The sequence below is a fragment of the Tenebrio molitor genome, chromosome X (assembly GCF_963966145.1).
Source record: "Tenebrio molitor chromosome X, icTenMoli1.1, whole genome shotgun sequence".
NCBI classification, from domain to species: domain Eukaryota; kingdom Metazoa; phylum Arthropoda; class Insecta; order Coleoptera; family Tenebrionidae; genus Tenebrio; species Tenebrio molitor.
Genome location: NC_091055.1, coordinates 6050005 through 6061901, shown reverse-complemented (window position 1 = coordinate 6061901; position 11897 = coordinate 6050005). Strand labels below are relative to the sequence as shown.

General features: G+C 35.4%; 2 protein-coding genes across 3 annotated transcripts; one reads left to right on the top strand and one right to left on the bottom strand.

The window, feature by feature from the left end:
* Window positions 1-478: 478 nt before the first annotated feature.
* On the top strand, window positions 479-5258 carry Magi (membrane associated guanylate kinase, WW and PDZ domain containing protein magi). Its single transcript, XM_069060752.1, has 3 exons — window positions 479-1245; window positions 1832-3837; window positions 3895-5258. The coding sequence occupies exons 1-3, from the start codon at window positions 1031-1033 to the stop codon at window positions 4068-4070; spliced, it is 2397 nt and encodes a 798-aa protein (XP_068916853.1). The 5' UTR covers window positions 479-1030; the 3' UTR covers window positions 4071-5258.
* A 2246-nt stretch (window positions 5259-7504) lies between these two features.
* LOC138140057 (dual serine/threonine and tyrosine protein kinase-like) lies at window positions 7505-11857 on the bottom strand. 2 transcript variants are annotated; one of them, XM_069060751.1, is made up of 13 exons: window positions 11707-11857; window positions 11427-11653; window positions 11201-11373; window positions 10830-11147; window positions 10588-10777; window positions 10224-10405; window positions 9946-10174; window positions 9464-9894; window positions 8991-9331; window positions 8607-8853; window positions 8306-8555; window positions 8105-8257; window positions 7505-7903 (listed from the first exon to the last, which is right to left on the bottom strand). In XM_069060751.1, exons 2-13 carry the CDS (start codon window positions 11545-11547, stop codon window positions 7890-7892), a joined length of 2649 nt encoding a protein of 882 aa, XP_068916852.1. In that variant the 5' UTR covers window positions 11548-11653; window positions 11707-11857; the 3' UTR covers window positions 7505-7889. The 2 variants fall into 2 exon arrangements, with proteins under 2 accessions (XP_068916852.1, XP_068916851.1); XM_069060750.1 differs by lacking the exon at window positions 7505-7903 and having other exon boundaries at window positions 7910-8257.
* Between the last annotated feature and the right edge of the window lie 40 nt (window positions 11858-11897).

Sequence of the window (11897 nt, the reverse complement as noted above, 5' to 3'; positions counted from 1 at the left end):
CATGCAAATTTTCTATGAACGTAACTGACAGCAAACAAATTAATTTTTATTTCAAAATGTTCTTTTATAAAATGTAATTTGACATTTACAACATGTAACGATGAATTAATATGTCAAGTATTAAAATGTGTTATCTCATCTCTATATAGTCGACCGCTACATATCGATAAAAAATGTTTTTGTGTACATGTCGACAAAAATTCTAAGAAGCGTAATATATCAGATGACGATGTTGGTGCCATAATAAGAGTTTACTCTGCCAGAAATGGGTACTGTTCCGAATAAATAAATTTGTTAAAAGCAAATTAAAAAAGAACATAAAACGTCGATTACGAGTTAAAACTGTCGATAGTAATCTAAATAAACAGCAATAATGCTTCTTCATTAAGTTGCCGCTCACTTTCATCTACATTCCTGATTTGTGCCGCTTTCTTTTCTTCGAAAATAATATTTGTAATTGGGTGTTTACATTAGAGAATTAGAGATGTATATTTATCATGGCACAATTAATAATGCCAATATTAGCTCGCCGGTGAAACGTCGATAGCGTTTAATTCGCCAACATACATATTTCCAAAAAGATCTAGTTTTGTGACGTTTTCCTTGTGTCTGAGGAGTCGGCTCCAGCAGCGAGACAACTTTGCGTTACTTTGGCCACATTCAGTCGGTGTTAAAAAACAGTGAAGTAACGAAACGAGGAATTTCTTTAACGTTTGCAAGTTTTCCAACGAAACCAATAATGTATGTAGAAGATATGTGAACTATTTGTTTATTAAAGTGAATTGACAATAATAATGGCTTTAAATGTGGAAGGAGCTGAGATTTAAGGATGCACTTAACCTGCAATAAATATTTACGTTAACAGAGTTATAAATGAATTTGAAACAATATATTCCGAACGCTGTGTTTTTCTCATTGTTTTCCTTTAACGACAGGAACAATGCTGTTAGAAGAAAATATGCACCAACGACTGTACTCTAATTAGCTCTTGATTTGAAGAAGGAATTATTCATGTGAAGACTTGTCCAAGATGAGTCACAATAACAGTGACCAAACTCCTCTTTCTCAACCGTTGAAGGTAGAAACTGACAATAACAGCGTTCACGCCGAAACTTCCAATTATTATGAAGAAGACAAGGACAATTTTAGTCGCACCAATGATAATGAAGACACTGATTCTCTAGGACCCTTGCCTCCTAAATGGGAAAAAGCCTACACCGAAAGTGGTGAAGTCTACTTCATTGAGTAAGTTGCATCTCTATTTACACTCCTCAAAACTGCAAATCTGATTTTGTCCTAGATGTTAGAAAATTGTGTCACAAGTAAAAGTTAACTTTTTGTCACATTCTCACTAGTCATTAGCCATTATTCTAGCCCTCATCTTTACAGTAACCTAGAAAGATAAAAGATCTAAGTAGATTTCTTAGGTTATGGTTCAAGCGTTTCTTGTCTGTAGCTCACTCCTTGTGATCTGGATTTTTTTAAATTGTGTTTTTTCACCTCAATGTTGGCAGCTTGGGGGGTTTTGTTAACGCCTACGTGATCACGAGTCTGGTTCTTATGTGACAATTAAATAATATCTCAAGGATGTTACCATTTGATTGTGGCACAGTAAAAAAAAAATCCTACCAAAAAAGTCTTTATAATGAGTCCTCCCTACAAGAAATAAAATACAATTATTTAATATGTAATAAGTTGTTCAAAATAGTGAGAGATGTTGTTTACCTTCTTTAAAATGACCAAATTAAATACAAAACTGAGTAGTTTGGTAGAACAAACAATACAGCAGACTTTCGCTGTGCGTATTTTAATGAATGTGTTTTTGCCTTAGTCATTCGACTGGAACGTCACATTGGCTCGACCCCAGATTGTCGAAGTTTCAGAAAAAATCGCTGGAAGACTGTTTGGATGACGAATTGCCTTATGGTTGGGAAAAAATCAGCGATCCAAATTACGGCACTTACTTCATAGATCACGTAAATAGACGAACACAATATGAAAATCCTGTGATACAAGCAAAAAGGGCGGCCTCTCAAGCCTCCGCTCGTGCAAGTCGTACGTCATTCACGAAAGATCCGGCAGAGTTGTGCGGCGAAAGATTTCGCACTTCTCTCGTCAAGTCTTCTAGAGGTTTAGGCTTTACTATTGTAGGCGGCGACGATAGCGTTGATGAATTTTTGCAGATAAAGTCTGTAGTTCCTAAAGGTCCGGCTTGGTTAGACGGTCAGCTCCAAACCGGCGATGTGATCGTTTACGTTAACGAGACGTGTGTGCTGGGGTACACCCACATACAAATTGTTAGACTGTTTCAGTCGATTAATGTTGGCTCGACTGTATCGCTTGAGGTTTGTCGAGGATATCCTTTACCCTTTGACCCCAACGACCCCAACACCGAAGTCGTCACCACGATAGCAGTTGATTCGCACCTCCAACAAGTTCCCGCCGATAAAAGACTTCTGGATACCAATTACAATTTCTTAGATGGGGAAGATATATTGCGAGAGGAAGACAACACACTCGAACCTTCTGATGACATCGACGATTTGATCAAAGGCATCGGAAATTGTACCCTAGGTAAAGTTGAAGTGAGGGTGCGTATAGTTAAAGGCAATCTAGGTTTCGGTTTTACAATAGCCGACAGTGCGTGTGGTCAAAGGGTTAAGCAAATATTGGACCGACAACGCTGCAAGAATCTCATGGAAGGTGATATTCTACTAGAAATAAATGACATTTCTTTAATCAACATGTCACACGACGAGGTGGTGCAGGTTTTAAAGAATTGTCCATACAATAGTGAGGCAACAATTTGTGTTCAGAGAGGATGCACAAATAAAACACCAAATATTAGAAATAAGTTAAGAAAATTAGACAATAGATTTGGTGGTAAAGACATCAACAATGCTTATCGCAGCAAGACACCCACAGCTGATATCTACAGTACTCAGCCCAGAGAGGTGTTGCCAAGCCGTCCAAAAACACCTCTTGTAGACACGAGGAGTCTTTCAAAAACACCAGTCAAAGACCTCAACTCTAACTCGAATAACGAATTGTTCAAATGTGAGTTCAACAACGACAATTTTACCGCTGACAGGTCGAGACTCAGGTTGTCGCTCATCGACAATCCTGAAGAGGAAGATGATTTAGACATATCAGAAAACGGACCGAACAAACCCTCGTACGAATACCCGCCCCCCGTGGTCGACCCCAAGTACACGTGGGGCATGCTGATGATGCACCAGTACGACTGTACTTGTTACAGTTGCGCCAACCCCCGGAACACCATCGCGGAAAACTGCGACTCTTACGATCCCGGCATTAAAAAGAATGTCGGGGTCGATTATTGGCAGTACATGCCGCGGAACGCAGAATACATCACCACCACTGTCGTCCTACACAGGCAAGAGACCGGTTTCGGGTTCAGAATTGTGGGAGGAATAGAGGACAAGTCGCAGGTGGCAGTGGGTCACATCGTAGCCGGTGGAGCTGCGGACATGGACGGTCGAATAAGATCGGGGGATGAGATCATGAGTGTGGATGGGTTTTCCGTTTTGAAGGCGTCTCATCGTCAAGTTGTGCGATTAATGAACGCGGCCGCCGCCAGGGGGCAGGTTACTCTGGTGGTCAGGCGACGAGTGTTTCCTCAGCCGATGATAGGACCGTATTCGATGGGGGTGAATTGGCCCCATGAAAATCCACCACCACCCCCCGCGTCACATTTACCGGTTATATCGCCTCCGCACTCGGAAGGGAATTATGATGTGACGGTGCAACGCAATGAAAATGAAGGGTTTGGGTTTGTTATCATTTCTTCGGCCAACAAACAGGGATCTACAATCGGTGGGTTTTTATTTGTTGGGTTGGGTTTTGTGTGCTAATTGAATTTGCCGGTTTCAGGGAGGTTGATAGAGGACAGTCCGGCGGAGAGGTGTGGAAGGCTCCGCGTAGGGGATCACATAGTTGCTGTTAACCACATTGCAATTATGCATTTAAGTCATGGTGATATTGTTAATTTAATCAAAGAATCGGGTTTGTCTGTTACTCTGACTATCGCACCCAGTTTTGATCTTTGATTTAGCGTTAACACTAACTCGAGTTCTCTTAGAAAATCAAAAATTCCTAAGTAGAGTCTTTTGGATTTAAAATGTTATTAAATCAAAATATATATCGACCTACGTTAAGAAATTTTTATGTATAAGATGATTGTTGCCTAATACCCAATTGTATTTAAAGATTTGTGATAGTGTTTTGAATCTCACTGCCTTGACGGAACTAGAAATTATTATTAAGTCAGTTTGTGTTATGCTTTAAATGCAGAAGAAATGGATTTCTTTTTATTTCGTCGAATCCAAAACCTTAAATATAACTAGCGACTGATTCTTTTTTTATACGAGAAAATGATTTATATTGTTCATTAAAACCAAAGTTTATTGGCCTAATAATTTGGTACGAGAAATTTTGAACTGGTGCTGGCAACGATGCCAGAAGAAACGCTTTGCTCAAAAACCAGTTTTATTGTTAATGTATTTTCAAAATTAAAATACGTGTCTAGCTGTAGGTAGGTTTTTTAATAAAATTCACTGAATCTCATTGGTTGATCCAATTTTAACAATATTGTCGACATAATTTGTTACCTACAAACGTGTATTTGCTACATTATTTATTGTATATTTTTATATTCTTTGTTTATTGTAATACTTTAATTTTATGTTACCTCTATATATTATCTTATTTAGGTTAACTTGTAATACAATATCTGCAATATAATCTGACAAAGTATTTAATAAGAAGGCATCATAACTTTAAGGCGCAAAGTTCTCATAGATCTAAATTTCCAAATATAAATTATTTTCGCGCCAAAAAAAAAATCAGTTGTATTTTGACGCGAAAAAAATTTAACACCAACACGGTTTTAAAAACACGAGTCATTTTGAATGTACATCGTTTGATAGCAAGTAGTTTTGTAAGACATAATACGAGCACCACAACATAAAAATAATTAGGGGGACTTTGCGCCTCAAAATTAAACTATATTATGTCTAAGATGTGATACACGATATGTAAAATTACCTTAATGTAAGTTTACTGGAGCAAGACGCTTCTTTTAATTAGCAGTAAGTAATATTAGTAGATATACAATTCCAATTCTGGACCACCTCCCTAAAATATGCCGACTATTTCAAAAATCCTTATTTTTTAAATTATTTATTTTAAATTGTCAAAAAATCTCACTTTGTCTATATATTTTTATCAATTTATCATTGATTTTTTATTACACGGGCGCTGAAACCTTCAATAATTTACATTAGCTTTAAAAAGTCCAATTTTAATATTCTTTTATAATTTTTAAAATCTATAAAAAGTATCTTTGGTGCGGGTAGGAATACTTTTTTTTCTCTACAAATGTTGTTTGTGAAAAATGTTCAAATTTGCACTGAGAATTTTCAGTTCTGGACCAACCGCCCATTCTCTAAGATCTCTGTTAAAACTAACTGATTTTGATATAAAAATGCAAACATTTTATATATTCTACTTGTTTTTTGAGTCCCACGTAAAAAAATGTTTACATAACATTTTAATAAAAAGTACCTACCACTTCGTAGAAACTTAAAATCAAACGAACAACTCTTCGTGTAATGTTTTAATAATTTACACTGATCTGAAATAAATACATAAACATAACTTACATCATTCATATCAATTGTGTATGTAGTACTCAAGAGATTTTGCTCGTCCGTTTCCATCAATTTAATTTGTTAAAAACTAAATTAAAATCAATATACACCATAAAAAGACAATACATATAAGGATAAATAAAAGTAGTCATTGCAAATAATATTAAAAATGTAAGAACCTCGTCATATTGTCCTTCACAGCCGATGGCACAATATATAAATCAAAAGTATAATATTGATGGGGTTGGTTTATTCGCATGTTTTACAAATTTAAACATTGCAGCAAAACTGAAGGTTTTGAAGAAATTTAGAAAATTAAATTAATATTACAAAATGGATTTACGTAGTAGAATATTCAAATGTTCACAGTGGTAAGTATTATTTTAAATTAACAATTTATTTGTACTTTCCCCTACTAATTGTTTATTAAAGAAAAGTTGCATCATTTCTATCATCACTTCCTTAAGTGTCTCAGTTAAAAGCGTGTTATAGCTAAATAAGACATCAACCCTCAGATGTAGTTGAGAAATTTTTAAGCGACAATGTTTCATAATATATGCATACATGTATCAACGACCGAATTTGTAATGTCACATTTTTTACATATTTTAAAATATTTATTGTGAATTTCATTCAGTATGTTGACAATAAATATGAGCGTCCATGTCGGCACCTACATTTTGATAAACTACTTCACTATTTCTTTTAACTTACCACATATTAAAACGTATTGTAAAGCACGAGGAAACGAGATATTTTTTTCCAAACCATACCTGTGACGAGGATCGAAGCGTGTGAAAACATCGTGAAGGTTTTCAAAGCGTGTTAGCAATTTTGTAAATAATGCAAATTATTGTAAATATACCAAATAAAGTCTTAGTTTTAAGACGAAAAAGTGAAAACTGGTAATAAACAAATTTTTTAACAAAAATCTTAGAAACCACTAGTCCAGTACTGAAAATCTTCGTTGGTGCAAATTTCATAATCATATTCACCTCAACAAGAAATTTTTTTCCAAATTTTAAAAATTGTAGGTGCTTTTTATAGTTTTTTTGGCACGACCTGTTGTTTTATAACCAGCCTGTTCGAAAGTGTAGTTTGAGTGATCCCCGCAGAGCGCTAGTAAACGGGCGCTTTTTTGGGATATTACTCCATCGTAAGTTTTTGTCACCGATAATTTTTCTTGTTCAAATGACATTTTGAATTTGAAGTCAAAAAACTCCTTGCTTTTTTGAAATTAAATTCGTGAATTTTTTTCCTTATTCGTCGTTGTTTTTGTGTTTTTATTATTCTTTGTTATATTGCGTATTGATTATTATTTTTAGTGAAGGACCTGTTTTGTGGCGCACTCATCGGCGGAAATTGCCTCTTGCTCGTAAACATTTTCATAATGTATTTTTAATGAAATGAACAGGCCGGTTATAATACAGCAGGTCGTGCTTTTTGGTAAGCAAAAATGTTATAAATTAGCAATAGCAACGCTTCAGCGCCCTTCAATTTTTTGACAAGCTGATGCTGTTCAACCGATTTCGCTTCGGTGGAATTAATCTTGATCTTCATCTGTGTTGAATCTCAATCTCAATTTATCTTGATCATAGTTTATAATCTTGTAGAACTTCATTTTATCCCTTGAAGAAATAGGTTAACTCGTTAATAAATCTCTGTTAATAATGAAAAACCCTCCCCACATCGAAATCTGTTTGGTAGTTTTTTAGTTATAAGCGGACAAGGAATATTTACATACCTACAAAATAGGGATTTTTGAATTTTACATGGTGTTGATCGTAAAAATGTTCCTTCGTAAATTTGACGTCATTAATAAAACTCATTCCGGCCAGAGCATTTAAAATTTTTACTAGAGTAAATTACACAAGTTGGTCCGACGAAATTAAGCACCAGGATTATCTTAAAAACTACAAACATACCTACTTTTTCAGATAAGCCGGGTGAATATTTTCGTTGGGCCCACCTGTATGTAAAATTTGTACATACATTGTTCAAATAGTGCTCACGAAATATATTCAATTTAAATTTTTTTCAGTTTTTTTTTTTAACATGCCTACTTCAGTTTTTTCAAAGGGCGATCAAAATGGAGCTTTTTTTGAAAGCGGTTTAATTATAATTTATATAAAAAAAGCATTACAAATAATTTACAAAAAAAAACGTATATACAACAATCTTATTAATATGATCAAAGTAATTCATTTCATTTCCTCTTCATGAGTAGGAATCTGAAATAACGAACAAATGTCAAAAATAAATTTCAAAAAATAACAACTGAACAAATGTCAAAAAATAATAATTTCTTAGAGTTACAACAAAGCTTAGACTAGTTTAGTACTCTCGGAAATGCATGTAAGTATAGTAGCAATCTTCTTGATAGTTTATGAGAGGTTGCTGATACGAAGGGCTATGACTACAGGTTAACTTGCCTGGAGATTCGGTTTTAGAATTCTTGTAAATAACTTCAAGTTGTGGTTGTACGTAGCCCAACAAGGGTCTTTCGGAGGGTTCAGCCGCCCAACATTGTTCCATCAGATTCCAACAAGCTTGATTGAAATGTGCTAAACATTCAGGCCTGATGCCTACAACACCGCACGTCAGAACTGACCAACGACCACACAAAAACCCACCTTTCCTCACACTATTCCACAATTGCTCTTTATTTTGAAACTGGTCAAAATGATTCGGCAGTCTAACTTGTCCAGCACAAATATACCAGAATAAAATTCCAAAAGCGTAAACGTCGACGCTGGAATCGTAACGACCAGACAGAAGCTCAGGTGCCATGTGAACCGGAGTCCCGACGACGCTTCCGGACATCATAGCTTCAGGGATACAAAAACCAAAATCTGTCAATTTGGCTCTATCTTCACAGTCAAGCTACAGAAAAATTAACTGAGATTCGTACAATTTTCGAGACGAACAACTTACAAGAACGTTTTTCAGTTTTATGTCTCTATGTACCAACCCCTGAGAGTGTAAATATCGGATACCTTCGACCACATCGATCGCGATTTGAAGCCTTTTTACCCAGGAGAGGCCATTACGAAGCCCACAGTGTAAATCTCGAGTCATTCGCTCCATTATCAGCAACACAGCTGGAGAACTGCCGCCACCGTAAGTGTAATCAATTACGGAGCCCCTCAATTTAACGATTCTAGGGTGTTCGGAAATTGTTCTAAAAATGTAAAGGTACTTAGAAAGGAGCGCGTCATTTTGTTTTTTTTAAATTGATTGCAAATAAATCTGTCACGGTCTTTGCTAGAATTAATTGGTGGAAACCAAAAAACCAGCAGAATTGCATGGACGTCGTACCTGGTGTAGTAGAATTCCATGGCTAGGTCGTTCCAGTGTCTATCATCTGGTGGTACTACCGACTTGAACGCGCAAGGTTCGATTTCGGCCCAAGGTTCGCACGAAGAAACCACTCCATACTGCCCCCTTCCGATCTCTCTGATCTGCTTGGGCATACCCCAGACGATCAAATCGCACAAAGATGTACTCTCCAACGCCAGTTTTGCAAATCGAGGAGCATGTCTTTTGCGGATTAAAATTCGTTGTTCTTCCGTTTGTTCTAACTGACCTGACAACTGATTTTCTAGCGAACGAATAGCGCTCTGAAAGGCCTCATGCGACGACTTCACATGTTCTTGAAACTAAAATCAACACCAACTTAGACGTAATATTTTCAAGTTAAAAAGGTTACAATCGGATTATGCTAATTTATAACAGAAAATTAGGTATTTGGTGCAAAAAGTGTCGTTTTGAATGTCTATCTACGTTTGTACCTGAGTAGAGACTGTTTTCGCCAATTTGGAGGCGCTCAGAGAGTCGATTATGTTAGTCACAACCTGAACTTGCCAGTGCGCGTTGCACTGGATCTGAGTCGACGACGACCAAGGCAGTATAAAGTTAGATAGTAATGTTCTGAGGCGATCCATGAAAGTGTGTACAACGGAAAAGGATGCTGACGATTTTAAATCTATGTTATACGCGGCACTTAAAATTTGTTTGACGGCGTCTGACGCTGATAAATTTCCCTCCAAATCGTGACAGTTTTTCTCAAGACTCTCCAAACATCTTTGCAATGTTCCTGTAAAACTCTCTTGCAAACAACCTACTGACTGCACAATCTGAGTCGCTACGGAATTTCGCAATCTTTTTAAAACCAACTGCTGTATTTCTAATGTCGCCATTTTTGTCGCTTGGGGATCTTCATCTATAACGAATTATTAGAATCCGTTATCCGTTATCGTTTAGTAAAACATACTTTTGTTGTAGCCTTCTAAAACTTCACTAACATTGGTTTTCATTTCTTGTAAAGTCTTCTGAATTATTCCAGTTATTTTCTCTTGTTGTTCTCCCGCTATTTTCATTAACTTTTTGTACAATTTCATTTCAATATCTTGGGCATATAATATACGTCTTGGTGTTATCTGAATCTCTCGAGCCATGTCAAATGCAGATAAAATAAATCTTCTTAAACACTGACTATGAATCTACATCAAATATTTAAAACAAAATACCCTTCAACACATTTTAACTTACCTCACTAAGTAAGGCAGCCATTTTTAAAATACTTGACTTTAAAACTTCATGAATGAACACTATAAATTGGTTATTCATTCGAGTATCACATATTAAAGTATTATCCAATGCACAATCCAAACAATATGACTTTTTCTTCATTAACTCATCAGTCTTTATGTTTTCTGTATCATTTAGGTATCCTGTAAAAATGTTGCTCATTAATGTTCATCAAATATTCATGTACTTATAGTAAAAATATTTGAGTAGATCCAGATTATATCAATTACATTTAATAAAAACAACAGGAGTTATATAAAAGATGTTCTGTGATTTTTTTTTTTTTTTGTAAAATTTGAAAGATAATAAAATATAAAAGTCTTACCTAATCTTATTAGTTGATCTCGCAAATTCTGCATTTTGGTTAATGTTTTTTGGCCATCATTGCATTCCAACAAATGCTGTTCAGATTCTGTTAAAGATTCAGTATTTTGTGAAACCCCAGCATCTGACACACTCACAAATAAAAATGGAGAATTATAGATTTCTTTTAATTTACGAATTTCTTGGATATTCTACAACAAAAAATCCAACATACTTTCCTCACACTTTTTTTTTAATAATTACAGAATCACTGAGTATATCTTCTGACACAGCATATATTATCACAGGTAAAACATTATTCATGTGTTTGTTCAGGATTTCTTGCAAATGGTCCAACTCCAAGTCTGGGGGGACCATAACACTACCATTATCTTTGAGTAAAGTGTGGCAAAGTTCAACTTCCAATGATGCACAAGGGTCATCATCACCATCAGTTCTCTGCAAGTCTTCCTCAGGTATGGTGATCCAAGGTTTTTCATGTGCCTTCAAATTTTCAACAATTTCATATTCGTGATCCCATGTTAGGCGAATATTTCTTGAATGTCCATATTTAAAAGTGATCTAATAAAATAAACAGAAGGGGAAATTACTTTTACTGGTGACTACAAACTTACATAACGCCACTGTACACTAAAAAGGGGCAAAACTATTTGTTCAAATAAATTATTGACAAACAAAGCTTTAGCATGACAATTCTGTCCAAAAACTATGAGTGTTGGTATTGCATCAAGTTTATTATGTAGTTTATCGATGACATCTTGGTTCAACAGATCTTCCTTAATTTCTCCTATAAATGGATAAACAATTCACATTACTCTAGATTTTTGATTCTTCACTTACTGCCTAACTGCAAATTACTACTAATATCGTCCAAAGCAAAGTTGGTATCTCTCAATATCCTCTTCAGACTCAGACAATTCTTCGAATATTTTCTAAATTCCTTTGGTATGGCTATCAACATTGTTACGCACTTAAATCATTTAATCTCTATTGAATAAAATACTGATTATTTAATATCTTGTCATGCCTTAATATTAAAATCGGGAATTACTTAACCACACATTAACCTGCCAAAATGTCAAAATATGTCAAAGATAAAAAACATTCAGGTTTGACTTACCACCAAAGTAAGATCAAAACCTTTAGCAGATTTGAGCGTTAATAATTCATAACTAAGCAGCCACCGACCTACGCTTCGAAATTTATTAATAAATATGCAAAGCCTTAGTTGTCAATTGCGTCTGATATTTTATGCACACCTCACGAGATGTTCGAATAACATGGCAATGACAACATCTCTATATCTCTATT